This window comes from Apus apus, chromosome Z (assembly GCF_020740795.1).
Source record: "Apus apus isolate bApuApu2 chromosome Z, bApuApu2.pri.cur, whole genome shotgun sequence".
NCBI classification, from domain to species: domain Eukaryota; kingdom Metazoa; phylum Chordata; class Aves; order Apodiformes; family Apodidae; genus Apus; species Apus apus.
The window spans coordinates 2,399,069-2,424,290 of record NC_067312.1 but is presented as its reverse complement, the minus strand read 5'-3'; the positions used below and the strand labels follow the sequence as shown (position 1 = coordinate 2,424,290).

At 44.0% G+C, this 25,222-nt stretch overlaps 2 protein-coding genes and 1 long non-coding RNA gene across 4 annotated transcripts in view; 2 read left to right on the top strand and 1 right to left on the bottom strand.

Annotated features, from left to right (window-relative positions):
• Positions 1-5,450, top strand: part of LOC127395437 (unconventional myosin-Vb-like) — a 129,314-nt gene extending 123,864 nt beyond the window's left edge. For both annotated transcript variants that reach the window (XM_051642441.1, XM_051642440.1), the window contains 2 exons: positions 709-789; positions 1,063-5,450. In XM_051642441.1, the coding sequence (XP_051498401.1) occupies positions 709-789; positions 1,063-1,215 (234 nt within the window). In that variant the 3' untranslated portion in view covers positions 1,216-5,450. The remainder of the gene's footprint in view (positions 1-708; positions 790-1,062) is intronic.
• LOC127395475 (uncharacterized) overlaps positions 1-25,222 on the bottom strand; it is a 308,391-nt gene that overhangs the window by 232,833 nt on the left and 50,336 nt on the right. The window lies entirely within an intron of this gene.
• Positions 7,115-23,487, top strand: ACAA2 (acetyl-CoA acyltransferase 2). The gene is made up of 10 exons (XM_051642525.1): positions 7,115-7,167; positions 10,929-11,095; positions 13,146-13,274; positions 14,128-14,244; positions 15,637-15,784; positions 17,277-17,452; positions 18,816-18,945; positions 21,109-21,179; positions 21,764-21,918; positions 22,843-23,487. The coding sequence occupies exons 1-10, from the start codon at positions 7,152-7,154 to the stop codon at positions 22,925-22,927; spliced, it is 1,194 nt and encodes a 397-aa protein (XP_051498485.1). The 5' UTR covers positions 7,115-7,151; the 3' UTR covers positions 22,928-23,487.

The window sequence follows — 25,222 nt, the reverse complement described above, 5'->3', positions numbered from 1 at the left end:
TGTATCACCACCTCCCCATCTTCCCATCTTATACATATGTTGAGAGAGGACAAGGGGAGGTAGGGGAGGAGCAGGAGTGAGAGAGCAACAGAAGTGTTATGTCATAGAATCATGCAAGGGTTTGGCTTAGAAGGGACCTTCAAGATCATCCAGTTCCACCCCCCTGCATGGGCAGGGACACCTCCCAGCAGCCCAGGTTGCTCCAAGCCCCATCCAACCTGCCCTTCAACACTGCCAGGGATGGGGCAGCCACAGCTTCTCTGGGCAACCTGGACCAGGGTCTCACCACCCTCATAGTGAAGAATTTCCTCCTCATGTCTCACCTAAACCTCCCCTCTTCCAGTCTGAATCCATTCCCCCTTGTCCTCTCGCTACAAGCCCTTGTCAAAAGTCAGAAGGTGACATCAGAAGTCCTGGGAGGTGGTCACCTATTCTGAATCTTCCTGTGTCACCATTTGCCAATCAGCTGGAGTCCCTGTAGGAATCTCTTGCTCCATTCCATTCCCAGTGTACACACTTGGCCACAAGAAGTGACTCTGAAGGGTCCATAGAGGCTCCTCATACCTTACAGCAGGCAGAGGACCACCTGGATGCTACTTCTGCTTCTCAGTAGTGTCATGGGAGACGTTTTATGGCCATATCAAGACAAGACATGGGTGGTTCTTTGTATTCTCATGACTGTTTGTAATCCTATGTTGTCTTCACCAGATTGTGAAGATACTTAACCTCTACACTCCTGTGAATGAGTTTGAAGAACGTGTGACGGTCGCTTTCATAAGAGACATACAGGTAAATTGAGGCAATTAAATGGAGGAGGGAGTGTTAATGACACCTGTAATTAATCATTACTAACTCAGGCATTTTGTCTATAGCCTGGGTAGAAGTTCCTGTAAATACTTGCTCAGGGAAAAGCTGCCGCAATAGAGAACAAACCAGTTCTTGCTGCTTTTTTTTTCTTTTTTTTACAATCCCTCCAAAACTCTGCTTTCTCAAACCTTTAAACATGACAAATGTAAAGAAAAGGCAACAACTGAGCACTTTTTCTCCTCCCACACCTCATAGATGCACTTGCAAGAGCGAAACGACCCTCCACAGCTGCTCTTAGACTTCAAGCACATGTTCCCTGTCATGTTTCCCTTCAACCCATCCTCCATAACCATGGACTCCATTCACCTCCCTGCTTCTCTCAACTTGGAATTTCTCAATAAAGTCTGAAGAGAATACAATTAAGCCCACCTACCCAGAGGCCTCCAGCAAAGAAAGAAAAATCACAAAAGGAACTGAAGGAGCTCTTGAAATATGGACCAAACAGGTGCCTGGAAGAACCAAGACATGGTAATAAATGGATGTTAAACTGTACAGTGGGAAAAAAAAAAAAAAGAGACTGATCTGTATGTGATTATTTGCAGCTCAGAAATAAGGATACTTGAAATGTAAATGTATTGGTTTTTTACTGCTTGATTTTTTGTTGACATTGTTCAAAGCCTATAATCAGCTCCGAAAGCCACTTGGAGGGAAGCATGGTGAGTGGGAGACAACTTGCTTTGATCTTCATAGGTGTCTGTGAAGAAATGGCAGTTAAATCAAAATCTGAGACACTTATGCTGCCTTGAAGGACACGTGAGTTGTCCAACACCTCTGGGGGGGTTGTGTGGATTAATAACAGGATGTGCAGTTCTGTTCTTGCTAGAAACTGTATCAGGGTTGTGAGTTGAGAAGGGAAATTGCAGAAGGTGCAAGGATGTGCTTGTCACACCTCTTGAGGTCACGGGCTTCCACGCTGCTGGTTTCCACTGAGGTGGAATTTGCCACCAAGTCTATGTTTGAGAAATGGTGTTGCTCTTCCCAACTGCATCCGGTGCATCTGCTTCCTGGGGATTCAATGAAATTGGCAGTTTGGACTTGATTCTGTGACTAAATTTCCATTAGTGACTTGCCAAGTGTTGGTCCTAGTGAAATAACCTCAAGACAAAGGACTGGCTGGGCCCTCCTGCTCCTAGTGTAGATCATCCTGATCCTGTTGGCTTTCCATGAGCTTCTTCAAGGCCAAAACCTTCTTCCAGTGGCTCTCAAGGTTCTTAAACCTCTTAGGTGGCCTGGGTCAGAATCTCACTGAGAGATGAGACTTGCCCAGTTTAATCATCAGGTTCCCAGTTCAGTGGGTTAGTCCTTAGCCATAATCCAGGGAAAATTCAGTTCATCCAAAATGTGACCAGGACTTCGATAAATAAAGGGTACTTGAAAAAAAGTTATAAAACAAAAGGGGATGAATAAGCAGTGAAATGTTTTCACTCAAAAAATAAGGTAGTATGTAAGGAATACAAGTCATTTCCCCAAGAGTGAACACAAACTCTTTGCAGCAACTTAAATAATAGATTCATTGCAATCAATTCAAATTCTGTTAAGATTTTTTTTAACCTAACTTCTAAATTAAACCAAACCCAACCCACTGACCTCAGGTAGATGTTTGGAAGGGGCCACCTCCTCACAAGAGTGGTCATTGGTTTGTCTCCCTACTTCTCAGGACATGTTGAATTCTCAGTTACTGCAGAGCCACTGGGGAAGGGAAAAGGTGGGTTCCTGAAGGATGCTGGACCAGGAACCTGGTGGTGATGCCTCTGCCCTAGCTCAGTGTGCCAAAATGTGGCAAGGACATCTGGCAGCAGCCAAAACCTTCTGAGGCTTTTGTCCTTTCCTCTTCCAGAACAGTCTTGTCTTTTGTGGTTGTGGTTCCCCAAAGTCTCAGCAGCTCCTCGATGATAAAGAGCTTTCAAAAACCCAAAACAAACCACACCAACCACTTTGAACACTGGTGTCAAGCCCATCCAAACAGCAAATTTCTGATTAGGCTCCTTGTCTGCTCAGAGGATTCAAGTAGAATGTGAAGTCTCTAAGATAACACTACATCCCACCATGCTGGAGTCACCTTTTTAGACAAGGAGTCTGTTTTAACATCATGTATATAATCAGTGTATATACAAACTGTAGGAGTCCTCTATGTACTATATGTGTATATTGCTATCCCAAAAAAGCACATTTTAAAAGAAAAAGTTGAGTGCTGTGAAGAGTAATTCCACTGGTCTGTGTGGGTGGATAAATAACCTTGTTTCAGCTGGCCCATGGTTTGGTGGAGGTGTCACTGGAGAGGGACAGACTGAAGGTCATTCCCTAGGGAAGAAGTTCCTTTTTCCTCTAACCTTTTTTTCCTTCTACCCACCACCCAGTGATTACAGAAGAAAATGTGGTGCTGGAACAGTCCCAGCACTACCTCCAGACACAGTCCTGGAGCATTTGCACCTAACTGGGAATATTCAGGAGTGCCTTCATCTCCCCCTTCATGCACAACAAAGGTCGTGCCACCATTTTTGCTGCCTGTGCCCACGTTCTTCTCAACTAGCTCAGCCAAAACATCTGGATTTATTGGACCTACCTCTTTTCACCTTCTGCAACTGAATGTTCTTCTCGATTATTTTCATTTTTTTGCAATGCTCTGAATCTAGGGTGGTTGTTTTGTTTTTTTTAATTGCATCTTAACCCTTTTTTTCCAGACTCTAGTGGTCATCAAAAATCAATATTCCAAGCAGAATTCAGCCTTGCTGTCAGGCTCAGAACTCATCTTAGACCAGCAGTTTCCTCTCAGGTTCTTCAGGTCTCTCAACCTATTTTCTGATGGAAAGGATTCAGGGTAGAATTCCCAACAGATTGATTAAAAGAGTGCTTATCATTCAGGCTAAATGAATCCTCTTGCACAGCCATTTGGGTGATAAAATGTGGTGATGGTCTTTCACTGGTGTTTGCAGGATCAGAATGTCTCATGTACAACCAAAAAACACTCTTCAAAACTCTTGTTGTTGATCATTGGGAACTGGGATTTACTCCCTTGATCTGTGGTGATGTAGTTTAGCCACAAACCTCCACCTGAAAGAGGATTCTGTGTGAAGTATCTTTCCTATATGTTGTTTTTTTTCATCACATTTCTTTTTCACTGTTAATTTGGTGAAACTGCTGTGCTCAAGCATGACTTTCTTACCTCAGATTTGGTACTGCTTGATTTAAAGTGCATTGATTTCAAGAGCATTAATTTCAAGATCATTTCACTTCCCACAAAGCACAGCTTTGGTTTTCCAGACCTCTCTTTATCTTGAAATATTGGTTATAAAGTTGAGCAATTTCCCCACTCTGTGCCTTGAGCTGTTACTGAGGTAACTGACTCTTCAACTGCTTGTTTCTCTGAAACAAGTATTTAAAACGAGGGATTCTTTTAATTGCTTTTTCATAAAAAGTTGGCTGTGGCTGCCTCAGATGGTGAAATCTCACTCTGAGGCGTGAGATTTGAAGTTCCTGGGGAAAAAAAACAAACAAACAAACAACACTGACCCACAGTGATTTTTGTATATATAAGGCATCTCAGAAAAGCACTCTTGGGAAGAAAAAATGAAAAAGAAAAATAATTAAAAATGAACCCCCTGAAAAATCCCACTAATCACCCCCACTGCAAAGCCAGCACTTCAGAGGTGACTTCAGGCTGGTGCCGTCTGACCTACAAAAAGCATCCAGGACAAGGTGCATGCTCTATGTTCAACCTAAATTTTGCTTTGATGGTCTTTTTTTTTTTTTTTTCTGTCTTTCATTGGCATTTTGCATCTGAGGTTGCTTATCTTGCAGCTGGCTGAGCTGTTGTAGCAGGTAGAAAAGAACATGAGACCCAAAAAAAGACACAAGACACAAAGATGCACTTGAAACAACAGGTCCTTCCCCTCTGTGTTAAGCAGGAAAAAATGGACAAACCTGTGCAAACTTGTTCTTTGAGACCACATTTAACTAGAAAAATCAGCATTTTGCATATAAAGGTAATCAAAATTAATTGCATGAACTGCCATGAGCCTTTTCCCTCCCACTTTATTGACCCACAGCCGTAAATTCAGTTTTTTATTTCCCTGCCAGAAGTTCTAGAAACATGGATGTTAAATAAAATGATCCAGAGGACATAATCCCCCAATGAACATACAATTTCTATGTGCTAGTAGACAAGAACTTTAAGTTGAAATTCATAGGAAAAAAAATAATATATATATATTAAAAAGTGCTACTACAGTGCAAAGTTTATTTTGTTTGGGTTTTTTTTTTTGGGGGGGTTGTGAACTCTTAACAAGCAGAAGGTTTAAGCTGCTTTCAGAGAAGGTGGACAGTGTAGGTGAGATACTACTGGGGATAAAATATTTTTCCAGTTTGAACAAAGCTGTAAACTACACTTTTGTTTATAGGAAAATGCTTGTAATAGTCACTGTAATATTCAACTGTGGATAAAAACAAACAACAAAATTTGTCAAATAAACACTTTTGAAGAAACTTTTGGTCAAAACTGGGAATGTGAAAAATGCACCTTTCAATGTTTACTTCTATGTCTTGGAAGCACTTCTGTTAACAAATTACAAAGTACTTTACAAACAGTCTCAAAGGTTTTACTTATGACTTGGAAAGGTTTAGAATTCAGAACTGAATTTCAGAGGTCCTTAAATATATTTTTACTGACCCTCCCATCTTCTGCCAGACAGTCTGAATGGTTCCACTGAAGTGTTTATGCATGTGAATCGTACCTCGAGGCATTTTCCACCACCAGAACTTTGAAAGGTGTTTTTTGTGGATCCTCTAAACCCAGCCAAGAAGTTGCAGTGGACACAAATATGGAGGAGACCACCAGGCAAGTTCTGCCCTTCTCCATGCAAACCCAGAAAACCTAAAGCTTTGAAATAGAATTGCAGACTGGTTTGGGTTGCAAGGGACTTAAAAAATAATCTAGTTCCAACCCCCCTGCATGGGCAGGGACACCTCCCAGCAGCCCAGGCTGCTCCAAGCCCCATCCAACCTGCCCTTCAACACTGCCAGGGATGGGGCAGCCACAGCTTCTCTGGGCAACCTGGGCCAGGGTCTCACCACCCTCACAGTGAAGGATTTCTTCCTCATGTCTCACCTCAATCTCTCCTCTGCCAGTTTTAATCCATTCCCTCTTGTCCTCTCATGCCCTGCCCTTGTCCCAAGCCCCTCCCCAGCTTTCCTGGAGCCCCTTCAGGCACTGGAAGGTGCTCTAAGGTCTCCCTGGAGCCTTCTCTTCTCCAGGCTGAACACCCCAACTCTCCCAGCCTAGGAGAGGTGCTCCATGTCTTGGATCATCTCCATAGACCTCTTAATAGAATCATGGAATTGTTTGGGTTGGAAAAGACCTCTAAGATCATCCAGCCCAGCCATCCCCCCAGCCCTGCCAAGGCCACCCCTGCCCCGTGTCCCTCAGCACCACATCTACATGGCTTGGAAACCCCTCCAGGGATGGGGACTCCAGCCCTGCCCTGGGCAGCCTGGGCCAGGGCCTGACAACCCTTGCCAGCAAGAAATGCTGCCCAAGATCCCATCTCAGCCTCCCCTGGCACCACTGGAGCCCATTGCCTCTTGTCCCATCCCTTGTTCCTGGGGAGCAGAGCCCGACCCCCCTGGCTCCAACCTCCTCTCAGGCAGCTGCAGAGCCAGCAGGTCTCCCCTCAGCCTCCTTTGCTGCAGGCTGGACACCCCCAGCTCCCTCAGCTGCTCCTCCTCACACTTGTGCTCCAGCCCCTTCCCCAGCTCCCTTGCCCTTCTCTGGACACGCTCCAGCCCCTCCATCTCCTCCTTGTCCTGAGGGGCCCAGACCTGACCCCAGGATTCCAGGGGCCCGGCACACGGGACCATCCCGGCCCTGCTGCCCACGCAGCTCCTGCCACCAGCGGGCAGCGCTGGCCCAGCGCCTCAGACCCGCCCTGGGAAGCGCAGCCCAGGCTCTCACGGGGTGACTGGTGCCCTGCAGGAGCGGGGAGCTGCCCGTGCGGCGGTTGCGGGTCCCAGGCCGAACCGGCCCCGCTGCTCCTCAGGCCCGGAGGGCGCCTTGGCGAATCGGCGGGCCCGGCGCCTTGGCGAGCGCGGCCGAGGAGAGCCGGCCAGAGGGAGGGACGAAGGAAGTGAAATAAATAATAAGATTTTAAAATAGATGATTTTTTTTTATTATTATTATTTTTTTTAAATAAACTGCAAAGCGTCGCTGCGCCCGCCTCCTGGCTCCGCCCCCAGCGTGGCGAATCTGCGGCGGGCGGAAAGGGCGGGCGGCGGCGCGGAGCGGGGCGGCCATGGCGCTGCTGCGGGGTGAGGCTGCGGGCGGCGGGGAGGGAGGGAGGGAGGACGGGCAGGTCCCGCAGCCTGGCGGGGCGGCAGGCAGGGAGGGAGGGCAGGTCCCCGAGGGGAAGCGGGGCCCGGGCTGGCGGGGAGGCTGGGCAGGGTCTGAGGGAAGGGTGGCAGCCGGGGCCGTCCCGCTCGGCGGTCGGGGCCTGTCACTCGGTGCTAGCTCGTCAGAAAACCCAAACCCCAGCCCCCGAGGCCAGGCCTGCGTCCCCAGAGCCGTTCCCCTCCCCCGTCCCCTGTCAGCATCCCTGCGAGAACCAGCTGGAAACAAGTGCGGCCTCTCAGAGCACCCTGAGCCGCGTTAGGTGCGGAGGTGGCTGTCACAGCCTTGTCTGCATTGATACCGCATTGATTCTGTGTGAATATATGCTGAGTATACCGTGTTTGGCTCTGGATTGCTTAAGCTGGCTGTGGTACAAACCTGTGCTACAAACCGGTGGTAAAAGGTGTCGAAAATGTGTCTGATAACTGGGAATGCCTGTGGGCAGTGACTGGAAGTTGACAGTGGAAGTGTCCAGGGTGGGAAGTGTCTTCTGTCACATCCCCCCCCCCCACCTGTGTTGGCAGCAGAGGCGCAGGATGAACCTCTGGTTCTAAGTTCCTAAAAGTGTTTTATGTCAAGAGCTGCTTCATTCTCTGCGTAAAGTTTTGCGCCCCCTTAAAAATGAGATAACGCGCCCCTTAGTACCTCATCTTGTTGAAAAACAAAGCTGAAATTTATAGAAAAAAAAGGGGGTTCTGCCTTTTTAACACTGCTTTGTTAACTGTACCTAAATAATAACATTCGGGTAAGTCATGGTTTGAGGTTTTGGTGCTGAAAGCCTGTTCTGTCAGTGTTGTAATAATTCTTTGTGGCTCTGTTGAGCAGCTCTGCCCATACTTGTTTGATGTTAACTTTCTGTGCTTGTTTCAGGATCTTCTCTCATCTCTTAACACAATGTTTTTCGTACCCTGTTCTCTTTACAGTTTTTTTTGAAGTTAATTATTGGCTTTTAGCCTTCAGAATGGGAACTCATGAAGAAATATTTATTGACCAAGCGCATTTGAGGAATGTTGGAGAATGTTTCAGGCCTATAATAGCAGATCCCCATTTGGCAGCAGACAAAGCCAGATTTTGAGGTTTTGAATTGAGAGTTTGATAAGGATTTGGAGAGGCCTTTGCTTTCTAGCTCTGAAAGTTCCCAGATCCCAGCATTTGCAGACATCTCTCCAATCAAGCAAAGTTAGGCAGGCTCTGGAGTAACATACCCCTAGGGAAATGGCTCTGTGATCACGTTAATTCAGCATAACACGGGTTGTGCTGCTGCTTCTTCCCTTGCTGCTTCAGTCCAACCTTTTCTCCTGAGTCTGGAATTACTGTTTTATTGAGCAGCCAGAAGGTGAAGTCAGGCTCAGAACTGATCCAAAGGAAAATTAGGCCCTGGTTTTCCGCTGACTGGGTTAATCTTAACCTACCACAGCTGTGTGACCAGCTCTGCTTTATGCTTTGCCCCCATGGTGCTGTTTTGTGGAGAAGGGCACAGGAACAAGCTGCCTCAGTGACACAGAGATGTTGTTATTCTGAAAGGAAGGTTCAGGGGCAAAGTTCCATCCTTGCCCCTGGACTGTTTGTTTTTAAGGGTGTATGTGGTTCAGCAACTTGTGTGGCTAACCAGCAACCTGGCCAAAAGGGAGGCAAACAAGTTTTTTTAGCTTGGTCAGGTCTGCAGCAAAGCTCTTGCTGGCACAATTTTGGAGAAGGCTGAGGGACAGGAATTGGTGGACAGGGGGAGTGGTGGCAAGAGGAGTGTCGAAGTCTGCAAGGAAGATAAGCTTAGGGGCATGAGATCATCCTTAAAAGCGCTAATAGTCTTTTTTTTTTTTACAAGTATTCTTAACATTCAGTAGAGACCCAAACTCCACCTTCTGTAAATTATTGTTAATACAAGACATTTTGGATAGTGAAATGACTGGTCCACATTTAAATCTCACCTGAATGCTCAGGAAGTCCAGGGATTGCTCCTGAAGTGACTGCTACACACACCTGTTTGCCATAAACCTGAATCAGGCAAAGCACCCTCATCTGTGTTAAAAAAACTTGCAGGGTTCACACTTCATGAAGAGTTCTCAGCTTTTTTTAAAAAAAAAAAAAATGCACAAGAGAAAAAAATAATAAATCAGTCAATGTATTAAGAATTGTGTTGGATGAAATGGAATTACTTGCTGTTAGTGACTCTGGTGTTCCCTCTGTGAAAGCCACCTTGGGATTTGCATTCATCCCTGTCCTTGGAGCTGCAATCCTTGCTCAGTCTACGTCAGGCTATTTCCCAGATGATCTCCTGAGTGTATTCACTGCCTGTTTCAGATCCCAACAGCATTTTCCAGTCCTTGGCAGTGAAGCCAGCTTGACCTTCACCACTTTGGAAAACCCTTTTCTGTAAAATCACGTAGTCTGAGATCCAAGTACATGAGAGGCTGAGGAGACAAACCAGCCAACTGACAGAAGGCCTGAAAACAGTGCTCATGAGCAGCTTAATGAATAGGCATTTTCATTCTTTTCATTCTTGTATTTCTACAGCTCCTTCTAGCATTGCTTAAAATAACTGTTGGTGTTTGGTGGCAGCTGTAGAAAAGAGGACGTGAGCTCTGTTGTCTAACTGGGGGAAAGTTCACAACCTGCCTCCCACATGCTCCTGGGCACGGGACCAGTGAGCTGCTGTGCCAGGCACTCAGTCCATGCTCACTGGGGTTCACAGACATATCTAGATGATGTATATAATTCTGGAAATCAAAGTTAAAATGCAGGGGGAAAGGGTTGTTTCTGTTTTTCTTCAATGTTGGTTGTTTTTTCTTTGTGAAAACTGGTAGAGTGTCAGCCAAAAACTGGCCGATTTTTCTAGGGTGAGGGAGTGGCCTATTTATTTCTTGAAAGAACTTGTTCCTCGTCTGATTATTTCACAGGAATCCACTGTGGGATTTCATGGATGTTACTTTCATGCTTTTACCACACTAGCTCTAACGTCTGATGTACTGTGACAGTCTCCTTTGTCTCCCTGGTATCCAAACTAATTTTTTTTTTTCAAAACTTTTCATGGAAAAGAAGCATTTTTGGAATCATAAAATCCCACATTGACTTGGGTTGGAAGGGACCTTAAAATCATCTAGTCCAACCCCCACCAGCCCAGGTTGCTCCAAGCCCCATCCAACCTGCCCTTCAACACTGCCAGGGATGGGGCAGCCACAGCTTCTCTGGGCAACCTGGGCCAGGGTCTCACCACCCTCACAGTGAAGGATTTCTTCCTCATGTCTCACCTCAATCTCTCCGCTGCCAGTTTGCATCCATTCCCCCTTGTCCTCTCACTCCCTGCCCTTGTCCCAAGCCCCTCCCCAGCTTTCCTGGAGCCCCTTCAGGCACTGGAAGGTGCTCTAAGGTCTCCCTGGAGCCTTCTCTTCTCCAGGCTGAACACCCCAACTCTCCCAGCCTGTCTCTAGAGCAGAGCTGCTCCAGCCCTCCCAGCATCTCCGGGGCCTCCTCTGGATGCACTCCCAGCTTTTCTTTCTGACCATCATTCTGCACACCTTCCCCGTCTAAAGCATTCCTATCTGTTCTTTAACTTTGTGGGTTCAACACTGTATTTATTTCCAAAGCCTCCTGTGATTTGAGCCTGTCATCCAGCTGATGCTACCTTGGTGGTTTTCCCTTCCTTAGGCTCTGCTCACCTGGATGATTGTCTCTTCTCTCGCAGGTGTCTTCATTGTTGCAGCCAAGAGAACTCCCTTTGGGAGCTATGGGGGTTTGCTGAAGGACTTCTCCGCTACCGATCTGACAGAACATGCTGCCCGGGCTGCCTTGGCTGCTGGCAAGATCTCTCCTGAGATCATTGACAGTGTCATTGTTGGCAATGTCATTCAGGTTGGTAGCATGGAAAACTGGCTGCTCTCGGGTTATCTCCGTTGTCTCCTTCCATGTGTTCCTATAGATAGTTCCCTCTGCTTTGCAGCCAACGGGTGGATGTGGAAGGGGTCAGTGACATTTCTAGTGTAGTGTTTCCTATTCGTGTTGTTGGGAGCAAGGTCTAGCTTTCTCTTTTTAGTACCAGAAGTAGTTTATACTAGGACAAACTGATCTAAAAACTGTGCTAATTCCTGCTGCATTTTTCCTGCTTTTATGACTCAAGCTGTGGAATTCATTGATCAGTGAGTTTTCACTGAATTGTATAAATCCCTTTCTATCTGGAGACTGACTAATTTGACCCCATTTCCCTTGAGTTTTCTAAGTAGAATTGTTTGAGTGAATATGAGATTACTTCGAGCTGGAAGGACACATGCTTTGGTTGGCAGAGGCATTTGGACAATCATCTCCTTTCCAAAGAACTTGTGATGTAGCTGCTCTGCAGAACTGCAGTTACCCACATATCTAGATGAGAGTCTTTGTTTTAGGCAAGACAGCAAAGAGCATTTCTGGATTTGTTTTGTATTCTGACCTCTCCTTTATTAAGGGTGGGCACTCTTTGTTTTGCACTGAGTGTTTCAAGGGTGCAGGAAAAACAAATATCTGAGAAGTTTCATGTTAACTGAACATCGTGAAAGTATGAATATCAGATGCAGTACTGGATTTTCAGCTAAAAAAGTCTTTAATTCTTCTGTCTCATACAGCTTCCATCTGAGCTTTTTTTATGCCACTTTTTTTGGGGTATTTTAAGAACTGGTTGTGACCTGGGAAAAAAATATTGCTGCATCCAAAGTTCTTGGCATGTTTTCACATAAATAGCAGCATTCTCTTAATAAAAAGATGTCTTTTGGGGTTGAAATTGCATTTCCTTTGCATCATACTTCCCTGTAGTTTTTCTTTTTACAGTTGTGCATTCCTTTTAAGTTATTATTTGATTAAGTTTAAATGACTGTATGACCACTTTAAATTCCCCTTCTTCAGGAGAAGTGGCTAGATTAATTTATTTCTTTTTTTCTGAACCTGCATTGGCAAGTAGCCTTGTACACTCAACTTTGTATAATACATGTTAGCTGAGGACAAGATCCTGAAGTGTTCTCTTAGTGTGGAAAAGATCCATGACAAGCTTATAGCAAGGCTGTTAGAATATTGAATTCTATATCTGTGCTCAGTAGTTGAAATGAAGAAACCTAATTGTTTTGTTTCATTATATGTTGGAGCCTGGTTTATTAGAGGAGTTCTGAAGCCAACTGCTCTGTGTGCAGTACTTTGCTTTTCAAATAAAAGACTGAGAACCAGCTGGAGAAGTCTGGAGAAGTGGGATTTCATTGTTAGGAAGGGCTAGTGTCCAGTTAGAACATTACAATTATGGGATTTCCCTAAGTGGATATGAAGCAGCATCAGAATCTCCACGTTTCCCACGCTGTCTGGTTTTGGGGGACCTTCCCCCGGTGTTCTTAGCAGTTTTAATTGATCTGGAAAGAGTTGCTGCTTGACAGTCAGAAGTTGTTCCTACCTCATCTGTTGTGTGTGTGCTGGTTTGAAAAAAGAGGAAAAGGGAAAAATTCAGACTATTAAATTGTTGACTTCAGTCTCAGCAGCTGCAGTCCCATTTTTGGCCTCATGTCTGGCTGTTATGGCACACAGTTTCTTTAAAATGCATGTTGTGCATTTTGCTCATTAAAGGTGGTAGGAAGGTGCTGGAACAGTTTGCCCAGAGGGGCTGTTGATGCCTCATCCCTGGAGGTGTTGAAGGGCAGGTTGGATGCGGCTTGTGCAGCTTGGTCTGGTGGGAGGTGTCCCTGATCATAGCAGGGGGATTGGAACATGATGAGCTTTAAGGTCCCTTCCAACCTTAAGCATTCTGTGATTTGATGGTGTCTTTTTGAAGCGAATCAAAGTTCTGTTGAACACACAGTCTTCTATGAGTGATGCCACTAACACCCTTCTGACTTGATGGAAAGTCTTGTGCTCTCTGAAGACATGAGGATGTAACCAACTGTTCTGCCTGCAGAGCTCCTCAGATGCCATTTATATTGCAAGACACGTGGGTTTACGTGTGGGAGTTCCTGTCCCAGTGCCAGCCCTCACTGTCAACAGGCTTTGTGGCTCTGGTTTCCAATCCATTGCCAGTGGATGTCAGGTACAAAGCTCTTGTGATATTTATTTTTTTCTGTATCACTTGTAACATTTCTCAGACTGTTAACATGTGAGAAGAGATGTCGAAACTTTATGTTTGGGATGAGACTTAACATGGATTTTTAGCTACCACTGGTGGAGAATTCCTCTTGCCCTGCAGGGTTTGTGAAAGAGTTCAGCCTTCACTTTGGGGTTGGTTTAAAAAATCATCATGGATTTAAATTAAAAATCATTAATTAATTCATTAAAAATCATCAATTATTTAAAAGTCGTAATTTCATATAAGGAATGCAGCAAGTGTTAGCCAGCGAAACAGTTGCATTCTGTGGTCCTCTTTGGCTGAATTGGATTACTGGGCGTCAACAGGAGGCTTTAATCTTTTGATCATTGCTTATATTCTCACCTATGTAAGCACCAACCTGTGCATTTTAAGTGTCTTTTAACTCAAAGATTCAAATGCTCTCATGGGTTTGATAGTTTGTTATGTAACTTCTAATATAGAATAAAATCAACTTCTCTTTGAACCAGGGGTGGAGAAAGTTCACCCATCTGTGAACCTGACCACACAAGCATGAAGATGCTTAATGGCTTTGTTCCTCAGCCCTGTCATATGTGTGCACCCATCTTCTCTTCCTCCCTCATGGATATAATGATTCCTTGCTGAAAGGAGGAGAAAGAAAAGTGCAATGACACAGACTCCCATCTTAATAGAACCCTTCATAAATGTACACATGGCTGAGCATGAATTCCTGTGTTTGTAGTTTTGTAGATGACCAGGTCTTTTTCTGAGATGGTTGTTACTGTCTCAGAAAACCAGCAGACTAAATCCTAGACCTCTTTTGTTTTTTTGTTATCAGGAAATCTGCCTGAATGACTCAGAAGTTGTCCTGTGTGGTGGAGCTGAAAATATGAGCCAGGCTCCTTATGCAGTTCGAAACATTCGATTTGGAACCAGATTAGGAGCAGAACTCAAGGTCTAGTACTTATATTTTATTTTGTGTGTGTGTGTGAATAAAGTCATGTTTGCTGAGCAACAGAAAAGTACTAGGCCTGTAGACACTGTATCCTTGCAGATGAAAATTATTGGAGATTAGATCTAGATTTAGTTGTTCAAAGCCTTTGTCCAGTATTCAGGCATTACCAAAGCAGGAGGTTCAGGCAATTTTGTTAAGCGTGCTAGTTTTCTGACTTTTCCAAAACAATTTTTGAACTCCTGTTCCATGTGAAACATGTTAATGAACTTGGACACAAAGCTTAGTTCACTTGGTACATCCCATCAAAGTGCTCTGTATAATAAAAACCATTTCCTGATGACAGGGACTGTGAATGGAGGCACACACAGCTTTGGGAAAGCTAGGAGTGGGGAGATGGACTGGTAAGGAACATGTATACCTCCAAGTTGCAAGCATCTCTTTATCTTAAAAATAGAAACTTGAAGTTAAATCCCTTGACTTCTCCAAGCCAAGTTATTTTTGCATTTTCTTTTGAAAATCTGTCCTTAGTGAGTACTGTGGGAAATTGGCAGCAGGATCCATTTCTGCTCTGACAGTTGCCATTTATTCAGTAGGTCATAATCCACATCAAAATGCTACATAGGAGATTTCAGTCTTTCAGCTCTTTGCTTTTTCTACTCTGTTTCTTCACTGTGAAGGTGAAGTCTCTGCCCTGAGAATCTCATGGGGCAGTGACTAAGCCTCAGCTCTACAGAGCAACCTTCACCAAATTGCTGATAATTCCTAAGTGCCACCAGGTTCTTATCATGGAAATGATTGAATTATGCAGCTGCAGATCAGTGAGTGATTTCTCTTGGGGAACTTTACTGGTGACAGAGAGATGACAAACCCCATCTGAACTGACTGTCCTAACCTGTATCAGGCTAAGTGAAGTTGAACGTGGGTATTTTCTCACCAGAGATGTTTTACCTGCAGGAACCTTGGACTGAACTAAGGGGATTTTACCTGAAAGTAACGAAGGAGCCAAAGAATCAGTAGGCTGCTGTGCCTTTGCACAGTTCCTTACCTTTCCTCCCTGGTAACCAGAAGGAGAGGTGTTTTTTCTCACAGGTCTCTAAGAAATAATTCATGCTAAAAGAATTATAAGCTTTTTCCAAAATTCTTAGGGCCACATCCGAGTGGCAAGAACCACACTAGAACACAACGTAGATGAATTAAAATAGCCCACAAGAACCTGGATGATTTTTTTGCAGTGTGTTTGTTCTAATGGCAATAAAGTCTCTGTAAGCAACCTGAGTTCGTTTTGCAAAGACATGTAAGTTTCCAAGAGGCTGCTGAATCATTAGAAACTATCAGTAATAAATGTTAATGTTCCTGGGCTTGATGGTTTTCTTTTCCTAATGTTCCCTGCAGTTGGAAGACACGCTGTGGGAAGGACTGACAGATACACATGTTAAGATACCTATGGCAGTAACAGCTGAAAACCTGGCTGCAAAATACAACATCACACGTGAGGACTGTGACAGATATGCCCTGAAAACACAACAGAGATGCAAAGCTGGTTAGTAAATCCAGGAATGGGAATCTTTATATGGTACCAGTTTTAAATCTAGTCAGTTTTTTAGCATAGATTCCAAGTATTTTTAATTTTTATGTACGTTGTGTCTTGGTGTGATTTGTCTTCTGATGTGCAGATGCTGAGATTCATGCTGTGGTTTGCCCTGGGATACAAGCAGCTCACTCCTGGGGGTGTTGACTTGAAATATCCTGAGGCAGGTGGTGTGGAAATCAGCAGGTTAAGTAATAAGCCTCTTTCCACTGGTTTGCATGTCCCTCACTGGGGACATTCAGTTCAGGCAGCAAATGCCATTGGCCTGTCATGTGTCACCTCCTGCCTGAACAGGCTTCACATTCATGGGTGTGATGATGGTGCTTTTTAACAGCTGCTCCTCTTGAACGAAGACTTTGGGTTTTTTTCAGTGGCTCTAGTGCTGCTTTTTGTAACTCCACTCAAGGGTGTGTTACCTTCCCTGCTGATGTTCTTAGCTAATTCCTGCCATTCCTGGAACTTTTGCTGGAAACTCCGCCCCTGAAGAGGCTTTTGCATCTTTCTTGTCATCTAGGACTTTGCCTTGGTGGTTTTTTATTTCTGCTTGTTATGACCAGTTCATCTTATTTCACACTGATGACTCCTGTGGCTAATCAGGAAAGAAAAAAGACTGTAGAATTTCTTGAGAAAGTTCAGAGGTAGCAAAACAGCATCAGATCTGGCAGTTTCAGTGTCTTAGTTTTCAATCCCTTAGAGATTCATTTGTGAACTGATTTGAAAGGGCTGGGAGTCTTGGTTCCATCTGGGGAGTTTGGAGCTGTTTTGGTTTTAATCTGTGTGTTCACATCAACATTGTGGACACAAAAGGTGGTATTTGGTTGCCTGAATATTGGTACCTAATGTCACCTCAGCTGATGTGGCCAGATACTCTTCTGGGTATCTTAGATACCTACAGTGCCTTGAATTGTGGTTTAGGCAGCTGTATCCCAATCTAAGGTCATGATTTGACTGTGAGATCCTGTGGGAGGAGCAGCTTGGACAGGATTTTAATTGATATACAACATTATATTGATTTTATACTGGTTATTAACAGAGAAATTGTGGCTCAGGATTTTTTTCCATGGTCCTCCCTGAATCAGATTTACAGCATCTTGGCCCTGTGGTAAGTGACAGAGCTGTAGAATAAAGCAGAAATACAGGGGGATGTAGACAAAAATAAATCTAGTGATTTAAAGAAAAGAAGAAAAAGAATAGTTCGGTTTTTTAAAGCTGAAATTTGAGACTTTCTTTGGAGGAATTTGAGAATGTATCTGTAGACTTTTTGCCCAGTTTCTAAAAAAACAACCAAACAATAGAACACCGATGCAAAATAAGGCATAAACAGCTCTGTCCTTGAACTCTTGGTTAAAATAGAGCAAAGATTTTGTGCACGTGAAAATGGGATTATTGGTCTTGCTGTGCAATCATCTAGATATTTTGATCAGAGTCCTTTTTGTGCTTGCAGCTCAGGATGCTGGTTACTTCAACACTGAGATGGCACCAATTGAAGTGAAAACAAAGAAGGGGAAAGAAAGTATGCAAAAGGATGAGCACCCCAAGCCCCAGACCACGATGGAACAGTTGGCCAAACTCCCCTCTGTCTTTAAAAAGAATGGCACAGTGACTGCTGGGAATGCTTCAGTGAGTATGTCGAGGCCTTGCCTTGGGAAAGTGTCACCTCTGAGCTCCTCTAGATTTACTGTTGCTGTATTTATGTCATTCTGAGCCACCTTTGGCTGGCAGTGGTATCTCGTGATGAAAAGAGGTTTTAATTTTTCACTTTGTTTACTGTTCCAGCCCTGAAATGGCAGAGGATCCTTCAGTCTGCTCCTGGGTCCTAAAGTTTGGTTCTCGGGCTTGTCGCTGTTCTTTTAGTGAGGAACTGACACTTGCTTATCAGCCTTGAATTATGCAATTGATACCTGCAGTGGCTACACAGTACTAGCCACTCTATTTTGGAGCACCTCTGCTACAAAGACAGGCTGGGAGAGTTGGGATGTTCAGCCTGGAGAAGAGAAGACTCCAGGGAGACCTTAGAGCACCTTCCAGTGCCTGAAGGGGCTCCAGGAAAGCTGGGGAGGGGCTTGGGACAAGGGCAGGGAGGGATGGGATGAGGGGAATGGATTAAAACTGGAAGAGGGGAGATTGAGGTGAGACATGAGGAGGAAATTCTTTGTTGTGAGGGTGGTGAGACCCTGGCCCAGGCTGCCCAGGGAAGCTGTGGCTGCCCCATCCCTGGCAGTGTTGAAGGGCAGGTTGGATGGAGCTTGGACAACCTGGCCTCGTGGGAGGTGTCCCTGCCCACGCAGGGGGTTGGATCTAGATGATCTTTAAGGTCTCTTTCAACCCAAATCAGTCTAAGGTTCTATGATTCTATTTTTCTTTTGGGAGGCAACAGCTTTTGAACATTTGCTTTGCAGATCATGTCCTATTAGTGGCCGTGCTTCTGCTGCTGCTCATCTTTATTCCACAGTTGCTATCCTTTGTAGTCCAAACCACAATATGTCCTTACCCAGGGTAGACTGGGTGCTTAGCAGCAATGTCATTATGGACTCTTCCTCTTACAGCCAGTATCTCAATCAACTGATGAATGTTCTTTGGGCTGGAATGACCACTGTGATCATAGAATCTGAATTCCTGCCTGAAATAGATCACAGCCACAGTAAAATATTTTTTCTAATTAATATGATCCAATATTAATAGTGTCCTTGGAGGTCTATGGAACGTTTCCAGTGCAAGGGAGTGGCAAAAAATGTGTTTTGATTTTTTAAAACATTGGAATTAATTAAACTTCTAAATTTAAGTCATCCACAAACTAGTGAAAGATTGTGGTTTGTTGTTTGTAATAAACACTAATACAACTCTCTGTTAAATCTTAATAATTGTGTCTTGGACTCAAGGTTGGGTTTTTTTTTGAGGGGTATATTTAGTTTAAAATGTTGGAGGGTTTTTTTGGTTTGTTTGTCTTTTCTCCACTAAGAAAGCTTTTCTCTCTTACTGCAAGGGGGTGTGTGATGGAGCTGGTGCAGTGATCATTGCCAGTGAATCAGCACTTAAAAAGCACAGTCTTACTCCTTTGGCAAGGATAGTGGCCTATCACTCAGCTGGCTGTGACCCTTCCATAATGGGCATTGGTAAGTTGTAATAAAACACATTATTTTATAGCTACTGAGAGTGGCTGTTCCACTGCATCCATCTTAGGCAGGGGTACTGACTGACTCCTCACTTTGGCTGAAAGGGTGTGTGTGTATTAGCACTGAAGTAGAGTCCCCCAGGAACCTTTTTCCCCTCCCTTTTTTAGTGAATTTTAAAACCAGTTTTCACTTTCATTCCCTGTAAGCTTTAAATCCCAGGATTAGATGCCTAAATCTGAGTTCTCTTCTTCACCTGCTGAAGGAGGGTTGGCTTCATGTGCTCCTTTCAGGAGTTACTCAGCTAAGATTGGCTTCCAGGATACACATCCATTCAGGTGATGTTGTGGCAAACCACTTGCTTCTCTTTTTTTAGTAGTCCCATATTTGGTGCTTCCTAATCAAGGAGCTGTTAACACAAACCGACCCTCAAAGCCAGTCCTGACACCTCAGGATTTTTCCCTTTTGTTTAGTTTGTGGACAGCATTGTATCACAGAATAGTTAAGGTTGGAAGAGACCTTAAAGATCATCCAGTTCCACCCCCCATGCATGGCCAGGAACACCTCCCACTAGACCAGGTTGCTCCAAGCCCCATCCAACCTGATCTTGAAGACCTCCAAGAAGGGAGCATCCACAACCTCCCTGGGCAACCTGTTCCATTATTTCTCCACCTCACAGGAAAGAACTTTTTCCTGATGTCCAACCAATGTATCCCAGCATGGCTTTTCCTGTCTGTCCTTCTGTTCAGAGAGGTCATTGCTGACTGGTTCCATGTGTCAGTAGGAATGCAAATGAGGCATTGTCAGATTTCCTTTCTTGAGCAGTCTCTCTGAGGAACATGACCTTCAAAGCAAATGTGGAGGGAGGGTTTCTTTCTGAAGACTTCATGCTCTCTTTGTGCTTTCTAAACTAGCCCATTCTTTATAGGTCAGGCAACTCTCTTTTTAGCTTGTTTAAAAGCCTCATAAATCATGTGGAGAAACAGTATCCTAACTCCTTAACACCGCAGCTTGTCCCGAGCAACTGAAAAGGACCAGATGAGATTCATGGACATGACAGCAACAGATCTGAGGACAGGAGTGCAGACTGAGCAACTGCCCTTTCACATACTGATAGTGACAGGGAGTCCAGCCTCCCCATGTCTAGTAAGTTAATTAATCATTTAAAAAAGAGAGGGAGGGGACAATGTCTACTTGGCTGCAATTAATGGTCTTTGTCCATCTGAGACCCTCCCATTACTGTCACTCATCACGGGCACGTTAAAATCCCTCCATAATGAGATGCATTTAGAGTCTAGTATGAAGCTGCCTGAGGTTTTCTAACAATCTGTTGAGCTTTGAACTGGACCCTTTCTTAATTTTTAAGTTTTTCTCATCTTGGAGCCATGACTTGCCAACACCATTTTTTTGGTAAATGTTAATGCTTTAGGGTTGGGGTTTTTTTTGCCTAATGATGAGCTACCATCTAACATCAAAATATCCTTGTCCTGCAAGTAGATATCTAGTTAGCCCTTTGAGTGTCCCCTTAGGTAGCTGTGCTTTGTGATTCATCTCCCCTGGTAGATTATACTGGGTTGTAGGTGTCAGCTTTCTTCCAGAGAGCAATTTTCTTGCCCAACTCTGTGATTTTCTCAAAAAATAATCTTGCTGGACCTGGATCTAAGGGAATAATTTATTGTTAGCTTTCCTGACTAGATAGTTCTCAGGTAAATTACATGAAGAACACCAGAACTAAAAGCATGACCAGCAAACTCCAGACCAGCCTGCCTTTTTCATACACCTGAAGGCTGCAAGTTATGAGGGAAGAATAAGCTGATCCAAGAGTAGTGGGAAGGAGAATTCCTCAAAACTGTTGTGAAGTTGTTACATTTGGCTGGGGTCTGTGAGTTCTCCTGACTTGGAAGCTATATGTGTGTTTTACTGTGCAGCAGTAGGGACACTCCTCACTTCTCCTGGCAGTGTGCTGAGAAGGCTGCAAATAATTCTGAGAATTAGTTCTCTTTCTACCTAAGAAAGCAGGTCAGTGGCATATCCAGAATTTGCTGGCTGCATGGAGGCTCATGGAAGAGGATCTAAAGAGGCTTTACGAAGTTATTCTATGTATAACATTTTTCTAAGCTATTAGTTTTAATTATTTAACTAACTGTGCATATGATTTCCATGTAGGCCCTGTACCTGCAATTACTGAGGTTCTGAAGAAAGCAGGCCTGACCCTGAAGGACATGGACTTGGTAGAGGTAAGGAGTTTGAACATGAACAGTGAGGTTGCTCTTGATCTTTTTAGCAGAAATATTCCACCTAGGTGTTTCCTCATGTCTGCTCACCTGCCTGACCTCAATCCATCTACTTCCTACCACACAGCTTCACAGTCATGATCAAAATCTCAGGCATGTGGAAACTGCTAATGGCATGATAGGATTCCATGGAAAAAAATGTCCTCCTGTGGCATGAGGTTTTACTCTGCTGGCTGGACTGTTCATGTTTTGAGTTAGTCCCACTTTTCAAGCAAGGCCATTTCTTGTCAGAGCAATAGGCTCTTCATGAATGCATTGCATCAGAATACACCACTCCTTTTGTTTTTCAATAAAATATACCACATACTTGCCTTGTGTCACCTGTGCCAGAAGGATTTGAATTCACATTGTGTCGGCCTGACAATCTATACATTGTCTACGCTTCTCCAAACACAGTGTTTCATATTTTTCACTCTGAAAATGACTTGGAGAAGCAGCACACCTCGCTTAATCCTGTGTGCACACATGGAGCAAGTGTGGAAAATCAGGTGTGAAGGTTTGTGTGTTTGTTCCTCTTGCTGCTCTAGGTGAACGAGGCCTTTGCCCCTCAGTATCTCGCTGTCGAAAAAGTCTTGGGCCTTGACCCTGAAAAAACTAATGTCAACGGAGGTGCCATCGCTATAGGTCATCCCTTGGGTGCTTCAGGATCAAGGATCACAGCTCATCTGGTCCATGAATTAAGGTAATGAGTGCAGTACTGAGATCTTTACACCTGCAGGAGATGGTTAGGACAGGTACTGTGTGACTGAAATCTTCCAGTCTGCTGCCTGGAAACTCTGCACACTGAAGTTTGTTACCTTTGTGCTGTAGCCCAGGTCCTGCAGTTTGCCTCTTACTCCCTTCTGTTGTCATTACAGGATTTTGTTTTCCATCCCCTAGATCTGATCCAAGCCCACAGTGAGCAGTGGGAAGGCTTCCTTTATGGAAATGGCCTTTGAGCAAAGTCTGTGCTTTTCTTAACCAGGTCCATGTCAAATGCTTTGTCATCACCTCTTTGTCCCTTAGTCCATTTTCAGAAATTTGAACTCTCTTGCCTTGCTTGACAAGCTTAGCACTATTTTTATCTGAATTTTCTTATTCCCCCTCCCCCCTGCCCCCTCCCCCCCGGCTCAGGGCAGAAATCACAGTATTTGTTTTCATTGTACTTGCAGCACTCTGTTAGTATTCAACCATAAAGCCTCACTTAATTTGCACCTTGCAGAAAGCTGTTCCTTGGAGTGTGGGCTGTAGAAAGCTGAGCTTTTAAAAACCACCTTGGCAACAAGATTATATTTTCCTTATCCTGTTTTTATCATGTGTTGAAACCAGAAGTATCCCATCGTGTCATTGCTTGCCGTTTTGTATTCCTGAGAACAACATAACAAACCATTTGCCATTAGATGGCAAAACACTCAGACCTGCAACTCCTTGTTTCTCTACGGAGATATTTCAACATTAGTTGAGGCTTTGTGAGGTTTTTCTAGGAAAAAGAACAACATGCACATTCCAAACCATCATCTTTAGTAGTCCCTATATGATAACTAGTTTGCTGTCATAAAATCAAGGTAACAGCTACTTTGGTTTTGTAAATATATAGAATTTTTACTGTTGCTTTTTTCCTGTACAGGAGACGTGGTGGCAAGTATGCAGTTGGGTCAGCTTGCATTGGAGGTGGACAGGGCATTGCTCTTATCATTGAGAACACAGCCTGAGAGGTTCTGGAAACCCGCCTGAATTAACAATTCCCTGAGAAACTTCTGCCTTTTGTGACAATAAAGCATCACTACATTTTGTGCCATTCCTCCAAGGTAAAGGAATAGCTGAGAAGTCTTGAGTTCTAAACAAAAAAAGATGCATCAATGTCTTTTTGACTGAAGGAAGTGTAACATCAGTATCATTTCACACTAATGAAGTATTTTCTAAAAGCCTCTTTTCAATCAAAGTTAATGTCTTTCTGTAGGCAAAATTATTTTCATTTCCTGAGCAAATTGCCTGTCAAACTTGCACCAAACCTGCCTTAAAATAGCAGGCAGAGCAGCTATTTGAGCAAGTGTTACTTACACTTATTGCTGCTGCTGTCTGGCACATGTGCCTCTTATCAGGAAAAGTGGAAATTGAATTGGAGACCTTCTGAAGTCTATACTGATTGTAGGTTGATGGCTATAACTTGTACCCTGCTGTTTTGCAAGGGAAGAAAAAATGAGCAAAAGCTGAAATTGCCACTTTGCCTCCCAAAAGAACAATAAATGTAACAGGAAAAAAAAAAAAAAAAGGGCTTGGTGTTTGTTTGTTTCTTTCTTCTGAAAGGAAATCACTGGGAGAATTGTTACTTGTGGTAAGTCAAGAGTTTGGTTTTGAAAAGACTGTTTTTCCTGGCTGAGGAATAACTGGTGTTCATTAGGTTGTTTCTAGAGAATTCCAGCCTTCCAAGGAGGGACTGCATCTGACTGTGTTGCTGCTGGGTGACTCCATGTGTCCAGCAACTCCTTTCTTAACTCACAGAGTCACAGAATGGTTTGGGTTGGAAGAGAAATAGTTGGACTATCCTGATCACCATTCCTGGAGGTTTTTTTATGAATCCATTGTCTTTAATGACTTTAGAAATATTTAATGCTGTTTATATGGATTGAAAACAAACCAGCTGCCTTAAGGCAGCAAACGGGATGTTCATCTAACACTGAATCAGTTTTCCCCTTTCTACTGTCTTAGTAAGTTACTGAGGTTTCACTGTTCAAGATACAGTTGCCATGTAGATTTTATAAAGCAGGATGTTTTCTCTTCTCTCTTCTTAGTTCCTTCCATAACAACCAATAACTTAATTCCTTCTTCCTCTTGACTCTGGATAATCTTATTTTCAGACAACTGGCTGCAGTTTTTCCCAAGATCTTGTCCCCGTGTAGTAGCATTTGTTTCAGTGCTCATTTAGGTACACTAAAGAATAATCCCCTTCATGCACTTGATTTTGCACAAAATGTTGTATTTCCCCCTTTTATCACGCATTTTTTGGGATCCATGTGTCATTCTGGCTGAGGGAGTTAAATTTGATCATCCTGAATCATTATTTTCTGCAAAATGCATGATGTTCATCTCATTTTCTGGATAGTTTATGAACTTGTTATCAGCTGATTGTACATCCTGCTGGTACCTTTTCTTGTTGCTTATTATCACATCATTTCATTTGTATCCTGTTCGTTTCTTGTTAGAACCTGTGATGCAGCTCTTTGTCACACTAAAGTGAACCATTGAAATCCTTTATCTTTTTCCTAGGATTTAATCATAGAATGGTCTGAGTTGGAATAGACCTTAAAGATCATCTAGATGCAACCCCCTGCATGGGCAGGGACACCTCCCACCAGCCCAGGTTGCTCCAAGCCCCATCCAACCTGCCCTTCAACACTGCCAGGGATGGGGCAGCCACAGCTTCTCTGGGCAACCTGGGCCAGGGTCTCACCACCCTCACAGCAAAGAATTTCCTCCTCATGTCTCACCCAAATCTCCCCTATTCCAGTTCTAATCCATCCCCCTTGTCCTCTCACTCCCTGCTTTTGTCCCAAGTCCCTCCCCAGCTTTCCTGGATCCCCTTCAGGCACTGGAAGGTGCTCTGAGGTCTCCCTGGAGCCTTCTTTTCTCCAGTCTGAACAGTATAGAGGGAATATGCTGCACTCCTCTTCTGTAGTTCCTGATTTCCCTGTAAACCTGGAGCGTGGTTTACCCAGAAGTGCAAAAGCAGGTCCTGTGCTAGGTGGTGCACAAACACACTTTGCTGTGCTTCAGAATATTGGCTTTTTCATGCCAAATTATAATTAAAGATGAGTCCAAGAATTGATCTTTGATTCCTAAACCAATCTTGCAGAGCACTTAGGAATGTCTAGCCTTGAGGATTGCTCTAAGCCTGCCTTTACTAGCAAGTCTAATCATTTATTACAGGGTAACAGCAGTAATAATTGTACATCATTGCTAAGTATTTTCTCCAGTTTCCCGGCTATAACAATGGCAGAGCTGTCTGC